Below are 27436 nucleotides of genomic sequence, written 5' to 3'. Positions count from 1 at the left end.
AAGAGCGAAAAGCATCTTTGTCTCACGTCTGGAGCGACGACGCGAGTTTTGCAGAAAAGAGTTTCTTTGACGATGATCGGGGACGAGAGAGATTCTTTTTTGTTGTGGGATTTGATCGTGAGTAACGACGATATTTGTTTTAAACACATTCTTCCGAGATTGAATCGAACGGATGTGAAATTCTTGTACGAGGTGAATAGTGAAACGAGAAAGTTGATTAAGAGATCCTCTCGCGCGGGTGATTTGGAAGAGAAGTTTGATGTGAGCGAGATGTCGTCGATATCGACTTTGGAGTTTGCGTGGGAGCATAAATCGTTGTGGTCGGGATACTTGCGGAACGAAATTATTTTCTGCTGGAGAGTTGCTCAAACGAATAAACTCGAGTTGCTCAAGTGGGCGCGAGAAGAGAAAAAGTGTGAGTGGGATGGATCGACGATTAATGCGGCAGCATATCATGGTAATATGGAAATGGTAAAGTATTGCGTGGCAAATGAGTGTTCTATCCATATTCATGCGTGTGCATTTGCTGCCTTAAAAGGTCATCTCGAGGTACTCAAATACTTACGCGAAGAAGTCAAAGCGCCTTGGGGTTCAGAAACTGCCACTTTCGCGGCTGGAAATGGTCATCTTCATATACTCGAATATCTTGTTGAGCGTAAGTATTATGAATATAACGGAGATGCGTGTCAGTGGGCGGCCATGTCCGGCCACTTGGACTGTTTGAAGTACTTACACGAAACCGCCAAAGCGCCTTGGGACAAAGAAGCGGTACGCTACGCGCACGAGAACAAACACCCCGAGTGTTTACAATACTGCCTCGACAACGACTGTCCTCTCCCAGAAGGCTGGTCTTACGAAGATGGAGAGTTCCACGTGCCAGACAATTCGGAATCAGAATCAGAATCAGAATCAGAATCATAATTAGAATCAGAATCATAATTAGACTTCTTTGAATACTACTCGTACTGCGCGCGCAAATATTTCGCGAAGAAGGAAGTCTTTTCCTCCAAAACGGCCACTTTTTTTTTCTTCTCGTTTGAAAACACAAATCACATTAAAGAATAAAGGATAGTATTAGTATTACTACTATTTACTGGTATCATCATCATCATCATCATCATGGCGACGAAACTCGCGCAAAAGATACAAATCACGGAACAAACCAGCCGAACGATGGTTGAGAATCAACTCAGAATCGGGTTAGACGTGGTGTGTTATCAGAGAGGTACGCGCGAGAGAGATTTGGTTTTTGAATTCTCTTTTCTGTTTCTTCTCGCGGTCTTCTTCTTCTCGTCTTTCGACGTCTCGTTCGCGGTGCTGACCTTTTCGTCTTCTTCTCTCTTTACGGCTTTGGGGTGACGCGTGTGGTCTCCTTTCTCCGCGTGCGATTATGCAGGTATATTTGACGCGAACACGCACTTTACGGAACCGAAGCAACCACAAACGAATAAGAGTAGTACGAGTGGTGGTAATAACGCGTTGAACGTACCAAAGATGCTTCGGAAGTGCGCGAAATCGAAACGATTGCTCGACGCGATGGAAAACGGCGTGTTCGATGCGCTGGAGCGAGGGTACTTGCGAACGGTGGCGTTGGTTATTTCTCACCCGGACGATCCGAAGACGTTGTTGGAGGAGTATTTGTTCACCGTAGAGTACGACGAGGCGAAGCGAGCGAGGGTGTTGACGAGCGGCGGCGGCGCGAAAGACAAAGAAAGGGTTTTGTCGGCGGATGCGGCGACGGGGAAGAAAAGAGACGAGGAGAGACTGACGGATCCGAAAAGGATTCGAAAAAACGCGATCGCGACGACCCGAACGCTTTTGTCGCTGGTGAGAACGCTCGACGCGTTGCCGGATGGAAGCGCAGCGAATTTGAACTTGACGTACACTGAGGAAACGCCGGCGACGTACGAACCTCCATTTTTTGAAGCCGCGGACGACGCTGCCGTGGACGATGAGGATGGCGACGGTTTGTCGATGAAGGAGGAGTATCACGACGGGTCCAAGACGTGGAAGAGAGATCCGTTTACGATGGAGCTCGGAAAAATTGAAACGCTCTATCACGCAATGAAGGTGAAAGCATCGAGCGCGTTGGATCCGTTGTTGGACGAGGAAGAAGAAGAAGAAGAAGAAGAAGTTGTGATTGAGGAGCAGATTGGAGTGGTTCAGAAACCAACGGTATTGACGGTTGAGAAAGGAAAACCGAGAAGACAATCGACGCGCTATCCAGATCGAGACGCGATGAGAATCCACGGAGGCGTCGATCCCAACGCAAACGTTGTTCCGGAAACGCAGTTAGTTGGCGCTTTAACGATGGTTCATCCACCACCGGTAGAAAAGAAGAAACGTGGAAGACCACCAAAAAGAGCCAGACCAGCGGAACCGGTACAAAGGAAAAAGCGCGGCCGACCGGCAAAGGTTTCGGAGGATATTTCGCAGCCTCCGAAGCAGAAAAAGGCAAAAGTTGTCGCGAAGAAGGAAAAAGAGAAGAAGAAAAGAAAAGTAGCCACCGTCGCTACGGTCACCGATGACACCGCGTTAGCGTCGCTCAAAGAGTTCATCGAAACCATGGGCGGCCACCTACCGGCGAACTGGTCCGCGAAAGTCGCGAGTCGCGAGAGGACGGATAAAGGACGGATATCGCTTCACACAGACGTCACCTATATCGACCCGAACGGGAAGAGATACAGATCTAAACTCGAAGTCGCGAGGTGTTTAAATTTACTCGTCCAGTAATTATTGGACGATGATGATGATGATGATGATGATGATGATCAAAGTGATTTTTGAACAACAACAACAACAACAACAACAACAACATTCAGAGAGACGCGAAGGTTTTATAGTGGCTTTTAAAAACATACACTCATACTAAGGTTGTAAAAACAGAATTTAGCGAAAGAGAAAGACGCGCGCTTTAAATATATATTACCGGTACCAGTACCTGTTTCCTAGGTGTACATATAATTACAAATACTTTACAAACGCCGGGACACCTTCGCTAATTCTTCGCAAAGACATGACCGCTAAGAGCAAAATGTCCGCCTTGGATTCACTTTCCTTCTTCTGACCTAAAATGCGTATGCCGTCGTCGGTTGTCAACACATCGCCTTGGAATCGTTCGTCCATACCGGTGACGAGCATATCTTTTACTTCTCCGGGTAAATCGATGATACAATCGATGTACCCGCTTCTATTCTTTACGCTCGAGCTCACCGCGATGACTTCTTTAATACCTAATTCAGACGCTGCGTAAGCAATTTCGCGTTCGAGCAAAGCGCACGAGGTGAAACTGTCCGTCACTTCGCCGAAATGTTTTAACAAACAGTGCGAAGCGACGGAAAATTCACGCGCGGTTTTTGCTTTGAACACGATATTTTCAGCCGTTCTCCTGGCGGTATCCGTGGCGATGTAAGCCGGCGAGATGGACAAGTCTTCCGTCGATCCGCGAACTTCAGTCGTAACCAGCATCGCGTCGTCTTCAATATCAGGATTCTTGTCATCTGGGACGAGCGTTTTGTGAATGATTTTCACTTCCCCTGGAAGGCATGCTTTCAAGCGCATCATTTCAACGCGTTGTAACTGCGAATAGAGCAACTCGAGGTACAAATCTGCACCAACCGAATCGACTTCGCCGGATTGTTTCTCGCCGAAGAGAGTACCGACGCCTCGAATGGACATGTCTCTTTCCGCCAACTTGAAACCTTCGCCTAATCCACACGACTCTTCCAACGCTAACAAGCGTTCCTTCGCTTTTTCGTTCAATGATTCTGGATCTAGCCCGTAAAACATCCACGCGTGCGCTTGACGATCGGCGCGACCGACGCGACCACGCAACTGATACAACGACGCTAAGCCGAACGATTGCACTTCTTCGATGATAATCGTGTTGCAATTCGGAATATCTAAACCAGACTCAACAATCGTCGTGCACAATAAGACATCCGCCTCGCCGTTGGAGAATTCATCCATGACCGCATCCAAAGTATCGCCGTCCATTTGTCCGTGCGCTTCAATCACGCGTAAGTTTGGCAAAATGCCGAACAACCTTTGCCGCGAATCGCCCATCATCATGATTCTGGGAACGATGTAATAAATTTGCCCGCCTCGATTGATTTCGTACTCAATAGCCTCGCGAATTTTGTCTTCGTCCATTGGCAATAAGTTTGTTCGAATCGGTCGACGTTCTGGTGGCGGCGTTTGAACTAAACTCGCGTCCCGAAAACCAGAGATGGCCATATGCAACGTTCGCGGAATAGGGGTCGCCGATAAAGTTAAAACGTCCACGGTAGCTTTCAACGCGGAAATTTGGTCTTTGTGCCTCACCCCGAACCTTTGCTCTTCGTCAATGATCAACAGATCCAAGTTGTCGTAGACTTCCGTCGATAAGTTCAACAAACCGTGCGTACCGACGATGATTTGTGCTCTTCCTGAGTCCTTTTGGCTAAACTTCTCTAAAATTTCTTTTTGATCTTTTGTCTTGACGTGCCTCGTGAGAAGATTGACTTCTACACCCAAGTGTCGAAATCGCGCAGCGACGTTCGCGGCGTGCTGTTTCGCCAGAACCGTCGTTGGCGCGAGAATAAACGAATTCTTGCCGGAAAAGCACGCTCGAGATATGGCTCTGAAAGCGACTTCTGTCTTACCAAAACCGACATCGCCGACGATGATTCTATCCATGGGCGTGTCTCGAGTCATGTCCTCGTTGATATCCTCGATAGCCATCTTTTGGTCGGGAGTGAGCTCAAAACGAAACCCTTCAGCAAATTTTGCCTCTTCATCCGGTTTCGATATTCTATACGGTGCTCGGACGCACTGTAATCGTTGTAAATACACGCACATTTGGTGCACGACTAAATCGCGAATCTGTTTTTGCATCTGCGCTTCTTTCGCTTCCCACGACCCGAGTTTATCGTACAGCTTCGAAAGTCTCGGCGGTTTTACTTGCGCGCCGGGACTGGCGTATCTATACAATTGCATGGACGCTTTCTTCGGTTCAATTTTTGCGGTATCATCCGCGAACTGAATGAACAAGAACACTTTCCTCGTGCCTTCGTTTCTTCCGGTCTCCTCGTCTTCGTGGTTGATCGAACGCATACCTAAAAACTTCCCAATGCCGTATTTTCGGTGGACGACGTATTCACCGATAACCAACTTGAACGGATCAATAGAATTGTTCGCTAATCCGTGGGTGCTGTCGTTGTAGCCTTCCAAAACACGGTTGTTCACTTCCAACGCGTAGCCGATTCCATCGAGCGCCTCTCGCACATCCAGTTCGCTCATCATCTCAGCTAATCCGCCTTCGTCCTCTGACGACGACGATGATGCTCCTAACCGCGTCTTCTCGACGTCAACTATGCTTGCTGCCATGGTCGTCATAGCGCCCAGCTTCGCCGCGTCTTCGCCTTCGTTGAACGACCGTTTCACCGCTCTCATGCCTCTTTGCCTTCTCTCCGTGAATAATCGACGCAAACGGTCGCTCGCTTTCTCCTCGTTTGTTTTGCTGCTATCACTATTGCTGCTGCTGCTGCTGCTATTACTATTATCTTCCTCCATTTTATTCTCCTCGAACATCCTCGCCAACTTCGTCTCTGGATCCGAGGACGCTTTCAGCCGTTCCAACTTTAACCGCTCTCTCAACGTCTTGAACGCCTTTTCAAAATCCGCCACGAATTCCATTTCGTTTTGCTTTTCTCTCGCCTCTCGCGACGGATTATATTTCGGCGCGATAATGTGCGAAGACGACGACGACGAAAAAGACGATGAAGGCATCATCGCGGTCACCGACGAACCGTCATTTTTGGCGTTCCCGTTGACTGCTGTAGAACCTCTTTTCACCGCGCTGCTCTTCTTTTTCACTCCTTTTTTCGAAGAAGACGACGAAGACGCGGTCGCGTCGGAGATCCCGCCACCTCTTCTCACGACGCGCCTGCGCACTTTCGCGTGTTGCACTCCCGCCGGAGGCGAAGTCGCGGCCGTCGTCGCGGTTGTCATATCTTCTTCTCCGTCGTCGTCTGAATCGTCGTCTTCTCTTTCGTCGCTCTCGTTCTTCTTCTCTCGACTACTACTACTACTGGTAGTATCACTCTCCTCATCCCCTACAGTCACTTCTTTCTCTTTTGCCAACATCATCTTCTTCGTCGTCGCGAGGCTTTTCCTCTCCCTCTCCAACGCCACCACCAACCGGTCCACGAGCTCTTGTTTCTTCCCAGTTTTCTTCAACTTCCGCTTCTCCAGTTCGCTCTTTAAGTCCGGGACTTTTAGTTTCGAGAGCACGAGTTGCATCTGTTGTTCGCTTTCTTCTTCGTCATCGTCGTCGTCATCTTCTCCTTTTCCTTTTCCATCTGCGCCATGCAAACGACGCTCGAACGAGGCGTCGATTGAATCCGTCTGTTGCATCGCTTGAATGTTCCAACGTGTCTTTTCAGCGCGCGATGAGACTCCTCCCCTTTTCCTCCCGCGCACAAAAGGCGAAGAATATCTTCGAGGGGTGTGAAAAGAAGCCGTTGCGGTGTTCGGCGCGGTGAAAGTGGCGAATTGTGGTGTCCTCGCACTCATTTTGTGTATTCAATGCGTGCAAATTTAGTGACGAAGCCGCCACAAAAGTTTTCCCCGGGAGTGGGGAAAAGAGAAAAAGGTACCACGTTTACGATGCAAAACGTCTCTGCCTGCGTTCGATCCTCCGCGCATTCTTACGTCGTTGAAAGGAGGAGGAAGTATGGTTCTTGTGGTTCACACGCTGGCGTCGTGGTCAGAGCGAGGAAAGGTTTACTCGCGGAAAAGTTCGAGAAGGAGGAGGAAAAGGACACGAACGGGGAAGCCGTCGGCGAGGACGATGCGTCGGGGGATGCGGTGCGACTGTGCGCCTGCAACAGCAACGAGACGTACGAAAACTGCTGCAAACGCGCGCACGAGAACGGGATAACGCGAGAGACGACGCCAGAAATGATCGTTCGCGCGAGATTTACGAGCTATAAGGAAAATAAACCGGAGTTTATCGTCGAGAGTACGCACGAGGATTCGCCAGATTTTACCAAGAGAGACGAGACGGATGCGGAAAACGCGCGGAGGACGCTCGAGTCAGACGCGAAGGCGACGGCGAAGAAGATTCGGTTTTTGAGCTTGAAAATCATGAAGAAAGGGAGTAATGGTGAAAATGAGAGTGGTGGTGAAGAGGCGTTTGTTTCGTACGAGTGCGCGTTCGACGCGGGAGAGAAGAGGGCGAAGAAATCGAGGGCCAAGGCGAAAACGCTCGCCGAGCGAGCGAGGTATCGAAAGGATAAAGATGGGAAGTGGAAGTACGTGGACGCGTTGCAATTGAACGATAACGTTCTTTCTGCGGATGGTTTTGACGATGGAGGGCACAATCGGGGGAAGAGTAATTGGGGGAACGGTAATTTAGGCAAAATCTTTTAGCGGGAGGAGGCAAGATTTTCTGACGTTTCTTGCCCTCGCTCGAGGGAGCGCGCGGGCGTTTTTGTAATCTAATATCAATCTACGATTTCGTAATCTTTCGAACGAATGACGAAGGCGTCGATCGTTGTGCCTATCATCGCTGTTACCGGCGTTGATGGCGGTGCTGCCAGCGGCGACGACAACGGCGACGACAACTCGTGTCTTTTCATTCCTCCCGTTGTCGTCATTTCTGCTCGCCTCGTCAAGCACGCTTTGCGCATTTGCGGGTTCAAGCACGTCTTGCATTTGCCGCATTTTTGACTCGAACGTATGATTGGGAAGGTGAATTTCTTCTTTGCTCTTTTTTGCTCGCTGTTGTTTCCATCGCCGTCCTTCTCGCTCTTCTTCGTTTTCTTTGCGCTCGCCCGGTTATTGTTCTTCTGTTGTTCTTTCTCGACAGATTTACGTTTCAAGTACGAACGAAAGATATCGTTATTGAAAGGCGTTTCCGGCGGCGTCGGTTCTCGATTGATGGCGATTGATATCGTCTCCGCCGGACGTTTTTTCTTTGGTCTGCCGAGTTTTGGCGCTTTACTCGCCATCGCGGCTGCACTTTTTTCTGGGTGCAGCAAAGGACTCGGAAAGTCAAATTCAGTGAACTCTTGCCCGGTCGAAGCGACTGGAACGACAGGACATATCCATTTTGGCAACTCGCGCGGATATCCGGTACGGCGCTCCCATGCCCGAACGCACAAGACTTGGTGATTAAACAAACGCGTGACTTCCGTCCTCGTCATCCCTCGCGTGACCGAACCGATGGACGCGCCGAGTAGAGTGACTATTTTCGGCGACGTTTTGAGAGTTTCAATGTCGACACTCACAGGTTTTGCCGCCGAGCGAAGGTCGAGAAAGACTTCATTCACTTGAAAGTACGTGCCGTGCAGCGGGAAGCTGCGTTTACAGGCGCACAAGGCGGTGACGAAGAAGACGCATTTTATTGAAGAAGGCTCAGAGGGAGGAGAAAGATGAGAAGGAGGAGGAGGAGGAGTGGTAATGATGATATCCTCTTCATCATTCTCTTTGCTGATGTTCGTCTTTGCATCTTCCATGACGATATCGTCGTCGTTGTCGTCGTTATCGTGGTTATTTTGTTCGTGCTCCTCTTCGGACGACGTTGATATTTTATAGACGCGTTCAAAATCGCTCGCCTCTCTCGGAGCTGCGATGACGCAATACCGCCGCGTTGCGTCGCATTCGCCGATTATAGACGTTGGATGTGGCGAGAGCGAATGCAAAAGTTCCGCCGGAACGCATTCATCTGGCACTCGCCACCCTTGTGCCTCTGAACGAAACTGCGCTTTTGTGAACGAGGATAAATCCGCGAGTTGATTGTGTCGATTAGGGGTTAAAAACGCCTCCTCCTCCTCCTCGGCGGTTGTCGTCTTGGCGGCAGTTGCTGCATTGAACTTTGCGAACCGAGGATCCTCGACTTCCCTCAAAACTTCGTCTTCGGCTTCGCTTTCAAACGCCGCATCATCTTTCAGCGCTCTCTCGTCGACTTCAGCAACCGCTTCCATCGCCTTTGTTTTCGCCTCGGCTAAAATGCCAAACGCGGCGGACGCTCTCTCGAGATCGTTTCGATTTTTGTCCGGGTGGCAGATTTTTGACAACGATTTAAATCGCCGCATGATCATCGCTGCCACGGCGCTTTTGTTTTCTTCGACATTGTCGTCGTCGGAATCATCCTCCGAGGAAAGGAGTAAAAGAACGCGCATGGCCTTCTTGCCGGCGGGTTTACCTAAATCTGTCCAGATCTTCCCGGCGGCGACGATTGAATCCATCGTTTCCGCGACGGTGTTTGCGAACGCGTCGTTTTGTAGAGAGAAAGGAGCAAGGGGCGCAGTATGTGATGGTTCTACATGCATAGGAGACGCATCTTCTACCGATGCTGCTGTTGCTTCGGAAAAATCCTTCTCATTTTGCTGCTGGTGCTTCTGCGCTTTTGCACGCTCAACGAATTCTTCAACTGTGAGAACATCCGCCGCAAGATTATCAGACGATTCCGTAGGGCTGTTGAATCCATCTAGACTAGACGGTGATTCTATGCTCGAATTCGATGGAAACCGTTTTCCAATGACGTTATTATTCGTCGCCGTTGGCGTCAACGGCATCTTCGGCGACGAACCCTCCGACGGCGACGCCAAGCCGATATCTTCGATATCTTCGATCGGTTGCGTTCTCGTTTGTTCCTTCGTAAGATCAATCGTTACTACTTCTTTCGGCGGCGTTGGAGGTTCTGCGTTGTTGACGTTCGGTGCAGGCGTGTATACTCCGACGTTGTTCATGTTATTATTCCTTCGTTTACCACCACACTTGGCGTATTCGCAGTCGGAGTTCATTGGACAACTCGCGCAATTCGGATCGCGCTTCGCGCAAAACACCTTCCCAAGCGTAATCATGTGATAATGCAGCTCGTACAACATCGTCACGTCGAACGTGTTCAATCTTTCGCTCAAAAATTCGTACACTGATTCTTCTGGGGCGTATTGCTCGAGAAGTTCGAGCTTGAAATCGTCTTCGAGCGGAACCCATCCTAGGCGCGCCATGATTCGTCCGACGTTGACGTCTACAGGGAAGTCTCTATTTTCCAACGAGAGTAAGTTTACGCACGCCGAAGTCTTTGCGCCCATGCCTTCTATCTCGTTGAGATACGCGTTTGCTTCTTCTGTGGAGGCTTCACGAAGGAATTCGAGCGACAAAACGCCGCGTTCGTCGAGCACACGCCGAAGAATTTTCTTGATTCTATGCGCGAGCATGGAGTGCATGCCGCGACATCGAATGCACTCGATGATATCGTCGATTGAGGCTTCGTGCAAAACGCGGTGCCAATCTACGCAGTCGCGCACTATAATTTCATTCTCGGTAGGATCGTTGTCGCAAATGAAGTCTTGACGATCTCGAGCAGCTTGCGCGAGCGCTTTCAATTTATCTGTCTTTGCTCGTCGCTCGCGTCGGTTCAATTCTGCCCTCGAGGCTGCTTGTTGCTTCGACGCTTCTCTCTCTTCTCTCAGTTTTGCTTTGTTTTCGCGCATTTTCTTTTCTTTTGCTTTCTGCTCTTCGTCTTCTTTGCGCAAAATTTCCGCTTCCCGGACGATTTCGTCGATATCGTCGTTCAACATCTCCTGCGGCTTATCGCACCCGTTGTGTCTTTTATCGAAACTTCGAGAGCAGGTCCAGTTCAAGTAATCCGCTGCTTCTACGTTCTCCGACGTCGTGTTGTGAGTAAGTAATGAATCTGCTAACGCTTTTGGTATCCGTCGCCACTTACCGCAATCCTCGTTCGAACATTCGATCCACGCCTCTTTCTCGCTAAATCTGCGCTTCGTCAACGGCGTTTTCGAAAAATCGTTCCACATTTGTCGCTCGCTGTAATACAGTTGCTCTAACGGAGACATGACAGGTAACTCGACAATAACTGAAGACTCGTGAAGGTCTGTATTTTCATCAAGTGATGTCCTATCGAGCTCAAACGAGGACGAGTCGATCTTCGGAACACCGCGACAAAGGAAGAAGGAAGGTTGCTCGATGTCATCTTTATCGTCAATCTGTATGCGCTCAATCACTTCCGCCACGGCTGCTGCTCCCATTTCAGTTTCTATATCTAAAGCATCTCGCATTTCTACATCCTCCTCCTGAGCAATATTATCTCTCCCGGTTTCTCTCGAAACAATGCGATCAATTGCATTTCGTACAACCTCGCTCGCCGCTTGCGCGCATTCCTTCTCGTACCTCTCCCTGTCTTTTTCAACTACCGAATTGATGACATTTTTCACCAAATCCTTCACTCTTACCGCTCTCTCGACGCGTTCTAAATGCTTGCTTTGCGTTTCCTCCGTCACTGGAAACTTGGCCATCAAATTTAACATCGCTGTTGATGATAAAACGTCCGTCACGTTTTGCGTTAAATTCGCGCCGATGACCGAATCGAGGACTGAACCGCCCCAGGAGACGTCCAAAGGTCTATGACCGAGAGTTTTACGCGATTTACGAAGAAACTCGCCGATTTTATCGCGCCACATCCGTTTCTCATCGTGACCAAACTTTTGAATGGCGAGTTGTCGCCCTTTCCAGATTTTCGGGATGACGTTTTTCTTCTTCGATTGCTGCTGCGCAAGAGGAGGCGGCGGAGCTCGCTTTCGCTGCACGTCGCGAAAGAAGATATCTTCCGAGTCCGATTCGCTGCTACTAGTGCTACTATCGGAGGAGAAATAATCGTCGTACGATTCGCGCGGTCGTGATTCTATCTCTGGATTCGGATGTCGCCATCTTTGCTGAGCATCTTGAGAACCGTTTTCGAAGGCGTTTCCGGATCGGAACCAGCCGCGTTCGCCCGGCGTTCGCGGACCGCTTCGCTTGGATTTCGCCAACCACGTGACTTTTGGTTTCACGACGACGGCAACCGCAGCAGTAGGGAAAGATGGCGAAAGCGACGTTCTCTTAGCGTAGCTTTCAAACGTGCTCGCATCCCAAATTAAATCTGAGGCATTCGTGGCGAGTTCTGTTCTTGGAAACGGTGTGATGCGATGGACGAGAGCTTCGCTCGACTCGACGACGCGTTCGATGGCTTCTTTAACGAGCGTACGAACGATGCACCTTTCGTGATCGTCGTCGTCATCTTCATCTTCGCATGGAAGAGTAACTTCTACTTGTTTTTGTTGTTGCACTCGACCACGACGCAAATTTGTGGCGCCCGTAAGAAACCACTCGTCTCGTACTTTCGTGTCCGAAACGAGATTTTGTACGCGACGTTTCGCATCGGCGAACAAGTTCTGATACATTTTTATAGTCCCGTGCGCGGGTACGACGGACACATCCAGAGATCTCAAAAAGTCTCTGTAAATGTCTTTTTGTGCGCTGATGGCTTTAGGCATGTGCATGGTACTTATCGCGTCGATGTGATCCATAATGTGTTCCTGTTTCCTCGCGTTTATATTTTGACACGTCTCGCGAAGGTTCAGCAAATTCGAGCCTACCCAATCGTGAATGGTGTCGAGGACATCCGTGAACGAGTAAGAAGGAGACGATACGGCCTCCGCTTGCATTTGAACACCTTCTTCTTCTTCTTCTTCTTCTTCTTCTTCTCCTTCTTCCTCGTTTGTATCTTTCTTCAAAAAGCGTATGGGATGCGTTCTCGCTTTCGGTTTTCGAAAATCCATCACCGCGGCCAACCGTCTCGGGACGATCGTTTTCGGCACAAAGTTACGCCTCTTCTCCTCCTTCCTTTTCTTTCTCTCCAACTCTTTCAGCCGTCTCTTCTTCTCCTTCCTCGATTTCTTCGTTTCGTAATACTGCGACAAATCGTAAAACTCTTTGGTAATCCTCACTTCCTCCTCGTCCTCGATGCCTTCGAATCCCCATCGAGCGACGTTAATCCCTTCGACTAACCTCGTCAACCGCTTAAACCTCGATTCCGTTTTAATTCGCTTATAATCTTTGCTAATGATGGACTCCAAAATCACCGCCGGTCTCCTGTGACCATCGTTCGACCGTTTCTCCGTAAACCTCGTCACCGGTACTGGATACAATTTCAACCACTCGGCTTCGCGAAACTCCATCTCTTTCGCCTTCTGCGCGGTGATCGGCAACAGATCCTCGCCTCGATTGCGCAACCCCGGTCGGTAGGCGTTCGCGCTCGCTTCGGATTGTCTTCGTAACCGAGCTTGATGTTGCTGAGATTTCGTGAGGTGCTTTTCGTACGCGATGAACACGTCCGAGTGATTCTCATCATCGTTCGTGTTAGTAGTATTCACGTCTGAATCGTCGTCCTTCTTTTCAGCCTCTTTGCCTTTGTCTTCTTCTTCTTCCTTCGTTGTTACCTTTTGCTCCCGCTGATGCTTTTTGTCCTTCTCCTCCTCACTGAGTAGTAGTTTACGAATGCCATCAAACCCGCCGCGCTGCTCAAAAATTCTCGGTTTCCCTCCAAAAATAGGAACGTTAATGTCGTCTCGCTCCTTCTCCTTCTCCTCCTCTTCCTCCTCCTCCTTTCGACGACGGTCCCGCGATGACGACGACGGGGAGAAACCTCCTTTTTTTGTGTGCATCTTCTTCAACTGTATTTTTCTCTTCGATGATGATGATGATTCCTGTCGTCTCGCGCGCGTGTCGCGCAGCGAAAAACGTCCCATGACGAGAACACCGCGACCGTAACCACCATCACCTTTATTAGTATTCGTCGTCCTCGTCTTTAACTTTCTTTTCTTCTTCATTTTTATGGTAGCTTTTGTGATGTTAAATGTGCGCTTTTTTTTATCCAGAGTGTTTTAGATATTTTTTTTCCTTGCAAACGAGCTCCTCGAAAAGATGCACAAATTAACCTCAGAAAAGGATATGCAGATATACTACTATAAATGAGCAATACGACGACGACTTTGATGAAAACGACGACGGTGCTTTTTTGCAGGAGGAGGACGACGACGACGACTGGAGGAGGAGGAAAAGGAGGAAAACGAAGAGGTGGCGTGTTCTTGCCGTCGTCTCGGGAGAGAAGAAGAACATTACGAACGAGACGCAGAAAAAGGACGGCTGCATTTACGAAAGCAGCCGCTGATGATGTCGATGATGATGGTAACAATAAAAGTAATAAAATAGGCCCAACTGCGGCAGAACCGACCGCGATGGACGCAGAAACGTTCAACCAGCTCGTTTCCTTAGGCACGTGGGACAAAATTGTCCCCGAGTGTAAGAGGTTAGCGCTGATTGGAAAAATTACAAACGGAGTTCTCGGTCAAGCGTACGTTGTCCTCACCGCGTGTAAAAACCAAGGCGAAGACGAGAACGTTCTGAAAACTCTAGAAAATATCATTCAATTACTCACGCAAACACTTTTGCAACTGGAAGCGGATTCGCCGTCCAAACGCGCTTTGGACGAAATGATGACGTTAAACCCGGACGAAACGTTCGACGGCAAAGCGGCGTGTCGAGAAATCACGGAAAGACTCGACGCGAGCGTCGACGACGTCGTCTTGGAGTTGCAAAAGTTTTTAAAGAACTGCGAGTTGCAAGACGCCGCGTTCGAACGAGATTTAGCGTTGGCCACGGAAACGGACAATCGCGAAGAGTTCGATCGACTGACCGGTTTAGTCGCCGCCAAGTTAGAGGCGAAAAGGCGGACGTTGGCGATCTTAGGCTACCTCGAGATCTCTTAGAGTCGTAATAATACGTAACATTTTGAAAGAAATGAGAGTATTCATAGCTAGTAGTATTCCTCCGTGTATTCTCGTTCACTAAAATGCTTTTGTGCTCGCTCGCGTGAACGCCGCGGAAGCCTCCGCGTAGTATCGACGTTTATTGTTTTTGCCCTAGAGCGATAGAAATAGGCGTTCATAGAGTTTAGGGTTTAAGAAAAAAAATCGCCAGAAGCAAAAATCCAAAAGGTCGGTCGACACCTGAAAGGAATTGATCGCCAAAAGAGCACGCACCGCGACGAGCGCATCATCAACGCTCTCGTTTTGTCGTTCACGCTCTCGTGTATTCTTCCTGGAAAAAGAGAAGACTTTCGCGTCGTAGAGAAGTCATTCGGAAAGTCTTTTTCTCTTCCTCTCGTGTGTTCGTTGTCGGTGAGATCTTCTTTTGTGCATAAAGACCGTTTGCAAACGCTCGAGGGTGAAGGAAGCCCCTTCTTCTTGTATTCAAACCGCCGGTTCTTTAAAGAGAGGTTAAAAAAATGATGACGATGATGAGAAACAAAGTCACGAGGACTTCTTCTTCATCGAGAAAGAGTTTCAGACGCAAAAACCGCGGAGGACGCGCGCTGCGAACGCTTTTCGTGTGCGCGTTGTTCGCGGTGTTTTTGTCCAGCAGCTTCCCGCAAAGAAGACCAAGCGCGACGACAAAAGAAAATAAATTTGGGAATTTCTTGTTTGTTGGAGCACAAACTTCAGGCACGGAAACGGAAGCCACGGTGGCGGAGGCGACGCCGTGCGACACGAGCGTACCACCATTAAACGGTGCAGTTGGAACGTGTGCGAACGTTTTAGACGCGGGCAAGACGTGTCAGCCGACGTGTAACAAAGGGTATACGGTTTCCGGGAAAACCACGTGCGTGGGCGGCGTGTTGGAAGCGGCCACGTGCGAGTTTTACTTTTGCAATTCTGATCCGGACACTTTTTTCAAAGAAGAAGGGTTGGGGGATTTGAAAAACTATTTTTGCGCGGTTGAAGATACGGTGATGACGACGACGTTGAAACCGACGAACAACGAGTGGGAAGCGGAAGGGAACACGCTGACGTACGAATTGATTTGCCCGCCGGACAGGACGTTGAAGGTTGGGGCCGTAGGAAACGAAGTGGCGCAAGCGTTTTTGAGCGAAGGCGGGGTTTTATCGTTTACGCCGGATACGCACAAATTTTCTGAGAGTAAAACCGATTTGTCTCTGTTTTCGTTTCGTGTGACAAAGACGGTGTATGATGCTAACGGTGAGATGCTGTCGCAAGACACGGAGGTGTCGACGGGAAGAATTTACATCGAGCCGAGAAACGATCCGGCGAGTTGGCCCGATGATGTTGAAGATTTAACATTTGGACAACAAGTGAGACCGAATAAGTTGACGCCAACCGGAACGAACAGCGGATGGCAAGGGTATACGTTTGAATCGTTCCAAACCGCGACGGCATACGCGTTACCGACCGAGTCCGGGACATCCGGGGACTACAACACGTATATCTTGAGAGGCAATTTGAATTGCATCGATGCATCGAATGTGGGAGTGTCCGCAGATGGTTTCGTCAACTGCGCCTCGGGGTACGCGTATGAAGACTTGGATGCCGACCAGGATTATTTACAATACGTGATCACCAAGCTGCCGACGTACGGAGAAGTAAGGTTGTCGTGCGACTACACAGCCAACAATGGTAAAGGCGCCCAATTGTGTGGCGAAGATGCCGGCGCGTTTGTATATATCCCGTACGGAAATAACAGCGGATTGTCCGATACGTTCGAGTACGCGGTTAACGACGTGGAAGCGGGCGGACACGAGGGGTTGGATCCGCCGACGGGTTTGCCCGCCGGGACGAGAGGCGTCAATTCGGCCTCGAGACGGGTGAAGATCACCGTCGCCGAAAAGACGTTCTTACCATCCATCACGGGTGTGAAGGAACTCGTCACGAACGAAGTGTCCACGACGGCGAATGTTGTGGAGGATACGAAGACGGACTTCTCGGTAAAGCGCGCGGTCGCGGCGGATTTACCTCATTCCGGTAAAGACAAGAACGGTGAAGACGCAAGCATTACCGAATCGATGTTGAGAGTGTACACGGCGCAAAACTCTTTTTACGACGCCGTCACAGATGTGGATGGCTACGAAACAGTTGAGCACGGGAGAATCAAGTGGCATTGTTGGGACGAAGGGGGGGACAACGGCCAGTGTGAAGGCAACGTTTGCGCGCAGGAACATTCCGGAGAGCAGGTAACTGTGAACGAGTTGACCATGTACACGTGCGATTGTGAACCCGACCCCACAAAGAACATTTTCGAAGAGAACAACTTTTGGCAAACGTGCACGAAGAAAGTTTTGGAGGCTGGTACAGAGCTAAGCGCGTATTTTACTTATGAACCGACGAAGGACCGAGGCGGTGTAGATGAAGAACTTTGGATGCGCATCGGGGTCAAAGATGGCATCGTCACAGGTTTCAACTACGAAACTGCCACAGTGCTCATAAGTGTTGTCATTTCGCAGGTAGACGACGGGTCCGAGCTCGGCGTGTACGGCAAAGACGCGGATGGCGTAGAGGTTTTGAAAACCTCCAATCCAATGTTTACGGCGCCAATGACCGTGACCGAAGTCGTCGGCACGACGAAGGAAGAGCTCAGTTTTGAGGAGTACGCAAAGCAATGGCAAGAGTTCAAGATTAAAGCCGCGGATGAGGACACGGATAGACTTTTCATCACGTTGATAAACGCAGACGCCATCCAAGGAACGGTAACGCATCTCATACAGGGCGTGCAAACCGGCGATCTGACCATGGGTACGGACTTGAGTGACCTTTACGGGTCTATAAACGTCGTCTCAATGGGTGGGAACAAAGAGACGGGATTTTCCGCGACGCTCTATTATCGCGCGAAGGAGTATTGGAGAGGCCCGATGGAGACACTCAAGTTTGCTGTCTCGCAACAAGAAAATTATAGAGGTGGCGACGACAACGCTCAAATAATTGAAGTCACATTTTCTACCAAGTGCGCTCCTGGACACACTAAGAACTCTTTGGAAACGCAGTGTACACCGTGTGGCTTTGGTGAATACGCGCAGTTGTTTGACATGATCTCGTGTTCGCCTTGTGCCGCCGGTACTTTCGCCGGGAAAACTGGCTCAGAGAAGTGCGAATCATGCGGAGTGACCTCGTATCAACCTTTTGAAGGTAAGAGAGCGTGCACCGCGTGTCCATCGAGATCGACCACGGAAGGTGGTGCCATTGCTCTCACGGAGTGTTTGTGCGACGTTGGAACGTACGGGAATCTGCTCACCGTCATCGACGACCAAACGAGCGACTTTGACAGCATTTGCAAGGTTTGCCCGCCTTTGGGGAGTAGGTGCACAGAAAGAGGTTTAATCGTTCCAGAAGCCGAGTTTGGATATTTCGTCGATATTCCAGACGCAGCGCTAGGGACTGAATTAACAATTCGTGAGTGCACGCCTGAACAAGCATGCCCGGGGAACGCGACTGACGATCAGATTTTGGCGGACGTCTACCCGTGGACTATCCAGTGCACGGAAGGATACGAAGAGAAGGGTTGCGCGCAGTGCAGTAACAATTACTACCGCTTGAAGCAGCAATGCAACATGTGTCCAGACACGAAGTGGGAATCGTATTTAATTCTTTTCCTGATGTTGGTTGGTTTCATCATGTTGTTGCCGATCCTCGTCAAGTTATTGAGAAGATTCAAAGCGATTTCGCTCTTGTTCGTGTTCGTCCAAATAACCGCCGTGTTATCGGATTTGGACTTCAAGTGGCCTCCGATTATTCAAAACTTGTACAAGTACTTTGCGATTTTCACGTTTGACATTCAGTTGCTGCAACCGGAATGTCACATTCCGAAGTTTGATTTCTTCTTGCGGTATTTTGTCGTCGTGCTCTCGCCGCTCTTTTTTGGAGCGACGTTCGTGTTGATCACCTTGCTGAAGTTTATCATCGGTCAAGTGCTCATCAGAATGCTTCTCGCGGGTTCGTTTGACTCGTGGTTCGCGTACGATACTCGCGATGTGGACGACGAAGGCAACCGCAGAGGTAAATTGCAGAGGATGAAGGAAAGGGCGAAGAAGATGATCACAGATAAGAAAATACAATTGGAAGAGTTCTCCGTTGGTGATCACATCCGATCAACTGCGAGGATGTTTATTCGCATCATGCTCACTTTGATGGATATTTCTTACATCTTTCTCTCGAGAGCGACGCTTGAATATTTCGATTGCGTGAAAAACCCGGCGAATGGAATCTCGTATTTGGAAGCTGAACCGAGCATACAGTGTTACGACTGGGGGAACATGAAAAATCCCTGGACGCAGTACTTTCCTATCGCGTTAGTGTTGGTGTGCATGTACCCCTTTGGTATCATCTTGACGTTTTACTTCACGCTGTATCGAATTCGGGACAAGTTGAATCGCCCGGATACGGTCAAGACGTTCGGGTTTTTGTACGTGGGTTATCGCCCGGCGTGGTACAGATACAAGATCTTAGTCTTGCTTCGCCAACTCGGCGTTGTCGGCAGTACCATGTTGTTCTCGCAAGGAACAACGATGAGTCAACTAGGTCAATCTTTGGGTTGTATGATGACTATTTTTATCGCGATGACCATTCACTTCTTCGCGGACCCTCAGGAATCCAAACGTCTGGACCGTTTAGAGTCTGCGGCTATTTTCATCTCCTTCGTGAACATCTTCTCCGGTTTGATTTTTCTAACCGAAAAAGCCTCGAAGAGATTCGACGATTTTCTGTCCTGGTTCAACGCAGTTCTCATTTTAGGAGGCTTGACGATCTTCCTCATTTACATCTTCATGGAGGTTACTCCGTTTGTCGTCAAATCTGCGAAAAGCAACAAAGGCATCGTCGGCGTTTTCTTTGGCGACACCAAAGGTTTCAAAGGCGGCAAAGAAAGCAAAAATACGACGGCGGATAAGTTGGCGCAACTGGATAAACGTTTATCGAAGAAGATATCGACAAAAGCGGAAAAACAAAAATCGTTGGAGAAAGGCCCTTCGTTGTACCGACGAATGACGCTGGGTTCTAAACGGGACATATTGACCCCTGAAGAACTCCGCGCGGAGGCTCGATCGAAATTCGTCAACTCGCAACTAAAAGAAGCTAGTAAGAATGTCCTCGATAAGCATCAAAGAGACTACTTGCAACAGTTACCGGTCGAGGAGGAGGTTTTGGAAAAGTACCGAACGGAGTATGTGAATCCAGAAACCATGGATGAAGAGTTCACGGAGTTGAACGAATCTGGCGTGGACATCCAGGCGCAATGGATCGTTGAGAGACATTTACCAGCGCCGTTTACCAGAGTACACGCGGTTGACATTTTAAAAAGAGTGAATGATTTACTCGATCGCGCGAGACAGCGGCAAAAGTCTGTACAAGGCGTCAACATGTTGGGATCCTTGAAACCGTCTGGATTGTTTTCGTTGATTCGAAAAGGTGTCATTCCTCAAGTTGCGGATAACTTGATGAGAATTCGTTTAACCGCGGACGATGGACCGAACAAAGTCGTCTCGAAAGTTGTCCCATTAGCCACGGAAGGTTCCAAATCCAGATCGCTTGTCGTTATGTTTTACGGCTGGGTGATGCGACGCCTTGGATTCAACGTCGCGGAGAACGACACGGAGAGGAAGATTCGAACGAGAGCGGCGTTGAAAGCCGCTTTTCAGAAAGACAGAGGCGCTGCGAATATCATGGAGCGCCTGAAAAAACAGAGATCTGAAGCAGAGACGAAAGAAGAAGGAGACGGTGGAGGAAATCCGAAGAAGCTTTCGTTAGTTGAGAAGATCAAGGCGCAGCAGAAATTGGAGGAGCAGAAAGCCGCCAACGAGGCGGCGAAGAGAACTGGAGCCCCCACTTCAAAACCTGAGGCGCCGCCAGAAGCCTCGAATAAAGAACAAGATGCTCCCCAAAAACCGGCGACGGTGGAGAAGAAACCGTCGGCGTTGGAGAGACTCCGTAGCGTCGCTGGTGGCGGAAAGAAGGAAGAGAAGAAGGAAGACGCCGACGAGAAGGAAAAGAAATAGACCCCGACATTCTTTCACGCAACTTTACATTAGAAAGTATACTTTATATGACTAAAGAAACATTTGTATTTCAACTAATATTATTATTACTAAAAATTATACGATACTACTGTACTCTATTACCCGTCATTATTGATGACCTTTTGCATCCTCTTGCACCTCTCGATTCCGGAGCTCGCGAGAAGACTGGAAGGCGATAGCCGTTTCGCCGTCTCGAAATCCTCCAAAGCCTCCTCGAATCTCTCGAAATACTCCCTACACAACGCTCTTCTCAACAGACCTTTCTCGTTTTTCGGTTGCAATTGCAAAGCTTCCTCGCAATCTCTTTCGCACTCTCGCATCTTACCCATCTGTCGATAACACTCCGCCCGATTTAAAAACAACGTCGCGCGAAGACTACCACTGCTACTACCACCGTTACTCTCGCCCAGAACGGATTTTCCTTTCTCCTTACCTCTCCTCGTCTCCTCGTCTCTCAGCGCCTCTCCGTACATCTCAACAGCTTCTTCAAACTTCCCCTCCCGAAACATCTCCTTCGCTCTCGCTTTCATCTCGAAACAATCCTTCGCGAGCGAAAGACTTTCGAGTTCCAGCGCTCTCAAGAACGCGTTCGCTTGCGCGTTGGTCGCGTCGTATCGCGTGCCAATCCGGAGAACATCGATCGCTTCTCGCACGTTTTCAAATCTGTTCTTCTTTTTCTCTTTTGTATCGTTCATCGCGTGTAAACATTTCGCTTTTCGATAGTACCCTTTCGTCCACGTTTCGTCCACTCTCGTGCTCGTTTCCGCGTCGAGCAACGCTTGCGGAAAGTTTTTGAGATTGAAATGTGCCGCCGCTCGGTTCGTGTATACCGCCGGGTTCGTGCCGTCGAACTGAATAGATTCGGTGTACTTTTCGATGGCCTGAAGTTTTTGAAGGAAGGAAGGAAGGAAGCGTCGTCGTCGTCAGCGTCAGCGTCTTTGACGAGAAAGCGACGACTTGAAGCGTTTTTCAACGAACGTGCGTTTCATGGAAAGATGCGCGAAAAGTGCACAAAAAACGAAACAACGCAACATTTTCACGAGAGAATAAAAGAAACGCACCTCCTCGTACCGCTCGTTCTTATACAGAACGTTCCCGGCTTCTTTGCATCGAACCGCGTTTTGTTCGGCGAAAGATGCCATTTGTTTTTATGGGGGAAAGTTTGTAACGCTTTTTCAAGAAGCCAAAAAGAGTTGAAAAGAAGTCGATGAAAATAAAGCTACGTTAATCAAGTACATCACGATCCAATTACACGTTTTGGGGGGCTAAAAGTTTATGTATATAAATCTCTCTCTCTCTCTCTCTCTCTCTCTCTCTCTTCTATAGTAGTCGCGTGTGTTATTATTAATTGTACGTCATCAAGTTATTCGCCTTCAACACGGCTTGTTTGCACCTCGCCATTCTCGACTTTCGTCTCGCGCCGGTATTCTTATGCAAAACGCCTTTCGAAACCGCCTTGTCGACACTCTTCGTCGCTTCGCTGATTAACTTCTCCAACTCCGCGACGTTGTCTTCCGTCGCGGCCGGTAACAATATTTCGGCTAACGTTCGGACTTTTTTGATGCGCGTGGCGATTTCCGACTTTCGCGCCTTGTTGTACGTGCGTTCCTTTTGGGTGAGGAGCGTTCGAGCGACTTTGTTTTGCTTGGCTTCGATGTGGAATTGAAAACCGGACACTGGTTTTTTCGTGGTGGTGGTGGACGTTTGGAAAGCAGATGCTCTGGAACCTGTTTGTTATTGAAAGAGAGAAGTTGAAAAGCGCGCGTCAGTCAAAGTCGCATATAAAAAGTGCCTCCTCCTCCCTTTCCTGAGGAGACGTCGCCAAAAGGATAAAGGGCGGCGAGAAAAATTCCTTCTCGAAATCGCCGCCTACTCCGCCACTCGCGAAACGAGCAAGGATGAAAACCGCGCGCGTTTGGATGCGAAAACATCCAATTTACGCGTTCATTTTGTCGCTTCCTTCTTTTTTCTCTCTCTCGCACGCCTCCTCCTCTTCACCAGCATCGCGCGCTTCTCAATTGAGAGAAAAAAAACATCATTTTTCACAACAACCAGGCGTACAAATCACGCGGAACACAACTCTAAAACGCGCGTCTCGCGACTTAAAAAAAAACGCTCTCGCACTTAAAAGGCACGCAAACGAAACCGTACCGTTCGAAAATCTGCTAGACAATAAAGACGACGGTGCGAAAGACGCGGTGGTGCACATAGTTGCGGACATTCTTATTTATATATGCTAAGTGAAGAGGTGAAATGTGCAGAAAAACCTCAAAAAGGGGCAGCCGCTTGAAAAGAAAAAAAAAAAAAATCGAGCGGGGCTGCCACTTCGGAAAAAAACGAATATTTTGGCGCATAAATACGCAAGAAAAAGACGAAGAGCTTTCTTGCGATTTTGAAGACGACGAGAGCGAAAGAGAGAGCACAGAGTACGCGGAATAATAAGAGAGAGGAAGAACTCTTTTTCCGCCGGTTCGTGTCCTTTTGTCGCGCGTTTTTTCCGTTTTGTCGGCATATATAGTCTCTCATCATCTTGAAAGAAATCGTCTAAAATATGTCGTCGTCGAACACGAACAACAACAACCAAAACGCGTTATTCTTCGGCCTCGCCGGTCTCGCCGGAGTGGTCAAGAAAACCATCCTGAGCGGCTTTGCATCCAGCACCTCGTCGTCGATGTATTACTCGAAACATTTAACGCAATTTGAGGAACCTCCGGAACATTTAAAGTGCGTCATCACGCAAGATTTATTCGAGGATCCCGTGGTGTTGTTGCAAACCGGGTACACGTACGAACGCGAGGCGATATCGAGATGGCTGAGAAGTAAAAGGTTCGGGAATCAACCGACGGATCCAACGACGAATGCAATCGTGACGTGCACGGACGTGGTGCCGAATTGGCAGATTCGAGCCGGGGTGGAAGCTTGGTTGCAAGAGAAAGGGTACGGCGCGAGCGAGTATTTTCAGAAGAGGATGTACGACAACAACGACGATTCAGACGTAAACGAGGACGATTCAGACGAGAACAACGAAGGAAAAGGAGAGGAGGAGAAGAAGAAACAGAAACAGAAATATACGACCACGCTACCGCCACCGAAATGGCCGTTAGTGCGATGCGCCAGCGGAGCACCTCCGGCGACGGGAGAACCGACGGATAAATACGGCGTGCCCGTTGGTGGGAGAGACGGGAGAGGTGGAAGGAGTTCGTCCTCATCGTCGCGAAACAATGTGAGTAGATTAACCGCGCTCGCAGAACGCGTGCACAACGCTTTACACAGAGACGTTATTGTTATTTTTCACGCGTTGAAACGGATAGCATTGTCGTCGCCGAGGAATTTATCCTTCTTTTTAGCCTCGTTCGGCGCCGCTGTCGGAGGTATTCTCGTCGCCTTTCTCATCGTCGTCCAAAGGATATTATTTTTGCTCACTGGACGCGTCAGTGCGGCGGGATTGGAACCTTCCGCGGCGTTGACAGCGGCGAGTTCGGACGAACAAGTCAGGGCGTACATCAACGAGAACGCCGCGAATTCAGTCGCGACGGCGATTGGGAATATTCTTTGGTGGACGTTTATTTTAACCATGATGTGGTTCACGCAACATAACGCCATTCACGAACACCAACAAGCTCATCTCATGCGCGCGAGAGCAGCGCAGGCACAAGCGGAAGGTAACCAGCGACGACAGGGTCATCATCGCTACTGGCATTGGGGACAGCGACACCCGCGATTCCTCCATTGGTAGTAAGTAGTAAGACCAAAAGGCGCTGTATGTGTACCACGAATGTAACGAATAAAGGGGTGTAAACTCAAAATAGATAGTAGTAGCAGTCAGAAATGTACTTTTATGTGTTCAAATAGTATTACGCTGAATCCAACAACAAACCTTTGCGGTTTGATTACTTTTATACATTTAAACAATCCTCCCAATTTCTTCAATTACTCAACCCGTCCGATCTAGAACTCTCTCCTACTGCTTTTTGCATCCTCTCGTACCACGGCACCATTTCCGGTACCTCTTTACACACGTCCTCGAACGTTTGGAACGTCTTCACGGCTCTGAACACGCCAAACATGGAAATATCCGCGATGTTCGGCGCGTCCCCGCCGCAAAATTTGCCGCCGCTTTGTCCAACTCCCTCGGACATCCACTTCCTCGTCTCCTCGAACAAGGACGCTCTCTCGTCTTCGATCCCGTGCCTTTTCTTTAAAACCATCTTCGAAATCCCGTACATGCTCACTGCTCCGGTAATCCTCGCCGATTGCCGTTCGAAAAACCCAAAATTGCCTCTCTCCGTGATGTAATCGAAACTCTCCATCGCCTCTCGAAACGTTTTATAAATATTCGGCGTCAACACGTGCACGAACCTATCGTCCACCCATTTGCACCACTCCTCTTCCTTCTCCTTCTCTTTCTTGCTCTTCTCTCCGAACCACCTTTTCGTCAAACCCGAATGTTTTCTCACTCGCTCGTCCACTTCATTTATAATATCGCGCGAGTTATACGTCGCCTTCCCGTCCACGACTAACACCGGCACTTTCTTCCACTCGTGTTCGAACTGTTTAATCTCCGTTTTCGTCAGCGGGTTCACCTCGACCACGTCGTACGGGATGTTGTGATAATCGAGAAACGCTTTCACTTTGTTGCAGAACGGGCACACGTCGTATTGGTACAACGTGACGCTTTCGAACGGCATTCCTCCTTTAGAAGACGACATCTTCGCCTCCTTCTTCGCCTCTTCGCAGCGAGCCAGAGAAGAAGAGGAGGACCAAGAGGAAGAGGGCAAAAAGTACGCCATCATCATCGTCGCCGTGGCCGCCGCACCCGCAAAAGCCGCACCCGACGACTTAGAAGAAGAAGAAGAAGAAGAGGAAGAGGACCAATCGAAAGAAGAGTAAACACGTCGACCATTCGTAAAGGCGATATCGTTGTTGCTCAAAGCGCTGCGAAAGTAACGCGCGTTCGATGCCGGTGCCGTCGTTTTCGCCGTCGTCGTTTGTATCATTCGGCGAAGAAGACTTTCTCCTCTTTTTGTACATCTCGCCGACATGGTCGCGTTTGTTCGTCGTTGTGTGTTGTTCGTGTGATTCGTTTTACGCCAAAATGTGACGAAAACAGTCCTCTAAAATAAGCGGAAAAAAACTCAAAACGAGCGCGCGGAAACGAACGCACTCTTCGCGCGAAGATCAATATCCGGCAAAAGAAGGATTTCCATTCGCGGATTTTATATAATAATTCGTTGTTGTTGTTGTTTTAAAGAAGAATGAAACGTTTCGAGAGAGAAGAAGGAGTCGCTTTTTACAACGCGGAAGAAGACGAAGAAGAAAAGACGAAGAAGCTGAAGAGGAAAGAAACGTTTAAGACGGAAACGTGTGCGACGACGCTCGGGGGATTCCTCGCTCGAGAAAACGAAGATAAATTCGCGGTGCAAAATCCTACACAAAAAACGTCTTTGATTCACTTCGAATGCGAGGAGCGATGGAAAACTGTTCGCGACGCCGTCGTCGAAGGCGTTTTAACGCGAGCGGAACAGTTCTTTTTGTTTCAGAACAAAAACGAAGAGTTTCTGTCTTTAACAAAGGGGGTGGTGCCTTCTGGTTTCGACGACGACGACGAGGAGGAGGACGACGACTTTGAGGAGGAGGAGGTAGAAAATCACCGTTTTCATCGTGGTGGTGTTGGTCATTCAGAAAGAAGAATAACTCAAATGTTGTCGTTTGCGATGGTGGACGTCGCGTGCGCGGCGGTGGATTTCGCGGAAGAAGTCGTTCGAGCGTTTGCGAGCGGGGAGTGCACGACGGAGAGCGCGTGGGCGTACGAAGTTTTGAGCGCGTCGTGCTTTCGATTGAGCTTGAAAACGAGAGAGAGAAGAGACCAGTTCGATGTGGACTACGAGCAGGAGATGTGCGAGGAGGAAAAGAAGAACAACTTTAGCGTTCCGATATCAACGATTACGTTCGATAAGGAGACGATGGCGAAGATGGAGACGGTTATTTTGACGACGTTGGAGTATCGCGTGTCGAAACCGACGAGATCGATGTGGGCGAATGAGTTTTTAAACGCGATGAAAAAGAACGTGGAAATCGTCGCGTTCGGTACCGAAGGCGCGAGGCCAAAGGAGTTTAAACGGTTGTGGACGAAAGCAGAGGAACACGCGTGCGTAATCGTCGCCGCGAGTTTACGCTCGTTTCCAACATCGCCGCAGTTTCGAGCGTCGGCTATCGGCGCCGCGGCGGCGACGTTAGGCGTCGCCTTATCTGCGTTCGAGTACCTTCGAGAAGAAGAAGAAGAAGAAGACGGAAAAGAAGAAGAAGGAAAACAACAAAAGCGCGAACGCCAACACGCCTCGTTCGTCTCGGACGTGAAAAAGCTCGTCAAAGCGACCGCCGTCAACGCGTTCGATTTCGGTTCGTGGGAGAGAGAATTTGAGATCGCGTTTGTATCCTTCTCGAAATACCATCATCATCATCATCATCTCTCCTGGGATCGTCGTCGCGACCGCCGCAACAACAAAGCGCCTTTGCCGCCTCGCCGAGGAGGAGGAGAGGAAGAAAAAATGGCGCCTGCGGACAACAAAGAAAAAGAACAAAAAGAAGAAGAAGAAAGAATCGTCGTTTCTTAGCGGCACACGCAGCAGAGCGCGACTACCACTTTTCCTTTTTATTACTATTCACGCGAGAGAGAGAGAGAGTTTAGAGAGAGTTAGAGAGACACGTATCGCTACATTCTCACACGAAGAGATATGAAAAGTGAGCACC

General features: G+C 49.2%; 12 protein-coding genes across 12 annotated transcripts; 7 read left to right on the top strand and 5 right to left on the bottom strand.

Annotated features, from left to right (window-relative positions):
• Positions 1-270: 270 nt before the first annotated feature.
• Positions 271-921, top strand: Bathy12g02080 (the record flags this gene model as incomplete). Its single annotated transcript, XM_007509959.1, has 1 exon — positions 271-921. One exon carries the CDS (start codon positions 271-273, stop codon positions 919-921), a length of 651 nt encoding a protein of 216 aa, XP_007510021.1.
• A 198-nt stretch (positions 922-1119) lies between these two features.
• Positions 1120-2733, top strand: Bathy12g02070 (predicted protein; the record flags this gene model as incomplete). Its single annotated transcript, XM_007509642.1, has 2 exons — positions 1120-1225; positions 1397-2733. The coding sequence occupies 2 exons, from the start codon at positions 1120-1122 to the stop codon at positions 2731-2733; spliced, it is 1443 nt and encodes a 480-aa protein (XP_007509704.1).
• Positions 2734-2964: 231 nt separating this feature from the next.
• On the bottom strand, positions 2965-6396 carry Bathy12g02060 (transcription-repair coupling factor; the record flags this gene model as incomplete). Its single annotated transcript, XM_007509804.1, has 1 exon — positions 2965-6396. One exon carries the CDS (start codon positions 6394-6396, stop codon positions 2965-2967), a length of 3432 nt encoding a protein of 1143 aa, XP_007509866.1.
• A 171-nt stretch (positions 6397-6567) lies between these two features.
• Positions 6568-7413, top strand: Bathy12g02050 (predicted protein; the record flags this gene model as incomplete). Its single annotated transcript, XM_007509914.1, has 1 exon — positions 6568-7413. The coding sequence occupies one exon, from the start codon at positions 6568-6570 to the stop codon at positions 7411-7413; it is 846 nt and encodes a 281-aa protein (XP_007509976.1).
• Positions 7414-7487: 74 nt separating this feature from the next.
• Positions 7488-13658, bottom strand: Bathy12g02040 (predicted protein; the record flags this gene model as incomplete). The annotated part of the gene is made up of 1 exon (XM_007509736.1): positions 7488-13658. The coding sequence occupies one exon, from the start codon at positions 13656-13658 to the stop codon at positions 7488-7490; it is 6171 nt and encodes a 2056-aa protein (XP_007509798.1).
• Positions 13659-14066: 408 nt separating this feature from the next.
• Bathy12g02030 (predicted protein) lies at positions 14067-14597 on the top strand (the record flags this gene model as incomplete). Its single annotated transcript, XM_007509947.1, has 1 exon — positions 14067-14597. The coding sequence occupies one exon, from the start codon at positions 14067-14069 to the stop codon at positions 14595-14597; it is 531 nt and encodes a 176-aa protein (XP_007510009.1).
• Positions 14598-15115: 518 nt separating this feature from the next.
• On the top strand, positions 15116-20665 carry Bathy12g02020 (predicted protein; the record flags this gene model as incomplete). Its single annotated transcript, XM_007509717.1, has 1 exon — positions 15116-20665. One exon carries the CDS (start codon positions 15116-15118, stop codon positions 20663-20665), a length of 5550 nt encoding a protein of 1849 aa, XP_007509779.1.
• A 119-nt stretch (positions 20666-20784) lies between these two features.
• On the bottom strand, positions 20785-21828 carry Bathy12g02010 (predicted protein; the record flags this gene model as incomplete). The annotated part of the gene is made up of 2 exons (XM_007509743.1): positions 20785-21567; positions 21748-21828. 2 exons carry the CDS (start codon positions 21826-21828, stop codon positions 20785-20787), a joined length of 864 nt encoding a protein of 287 aa, XP_007509805.1.
• A 202-nt stretch (positions 21829-22030) lies between these two features.
• On the bottom strand, positions 22031-22907 carry Bathy12g02000 (30S ribosomal protein S20; the record flags this gene model as incomplete). Its single annotated transcript, XM_007509964.1, has 2 exons — positions 22031-22413; positions 22811-22907. 2 exons carry the CDS (start codon positions 22905-22907, stop codon positions 22031-22033), a joined length of 480 nt encoding a protein of 159 aa, XP_007510026.1.
• Positions 22908-23237: 330 nt separating this feature from the next.
• Bathy12g01990 (predicted protein) lies at positions 23238-24422 on the top strand (the record flags this gene model as incomplete). Its single annotated transcript, XM_007509673.1, has 1 exon — positions 23238-24422. The coding sequence occupies one exon, from the start codon at positions 23238-23240 to the stop codon at positions 24420-24422; it is 1185 nt and encodes a 394-aa protein (XP_007509735.1).
• A 190-nt stretch (positions 24423-24612) lies between these two features.
• Positions 24613-25728, bottom strand: Bathy12g01980 (predicted protein; the record flags this gene model as incomplete). Its single annotated transcript, XM_007509967.1, has 1 exon — positions 24613-25728. The coding sequence occupies one exon, from the start codon at positions 25726-25728 to the stop codon at positions 24613-24615; it is 1116 nt and encodes a 371-aa protein (XP_007510029.1).
• A 213-nt stretch (positions 25729-25941) lies between these two features.
• On the top strand, positions 25942-27300 carry Bathy12g01970 (unknown protein; the record flags this gene model as incomplete). The annotated part of the gene is made up of 1 exon (XM_007509989.1): positions 25942-27300. One exon carries the CDS (start codon positions 25942-25944, stop codon positions 27298-27300), a length of 1359 nt encoding a protein of 452 aa, XP_007510051.1.
• Positions 27301-27436: the final 136 nt, after the last annotated feature.

The sequence above is a fragment of the Bathycoccus prasinos genome, assembly GCF_002220235.1.
Source record: "Bathycoccus prasinos genomic : Chromosome_12".
NCBI classification, from domain to species: domain Eukaryota; kingdom Viridiplantae; phylum Chlorophyta; class Mamiellophyceae; order Mamiellales; family Bathycoccaceae; genus Bathycoccus; species Bathycoccus prasinos.
Note: the sequence above shows the minus strand (reverse complement) of the source record. Positions and strands in the feature narration are given on the sequence as shown.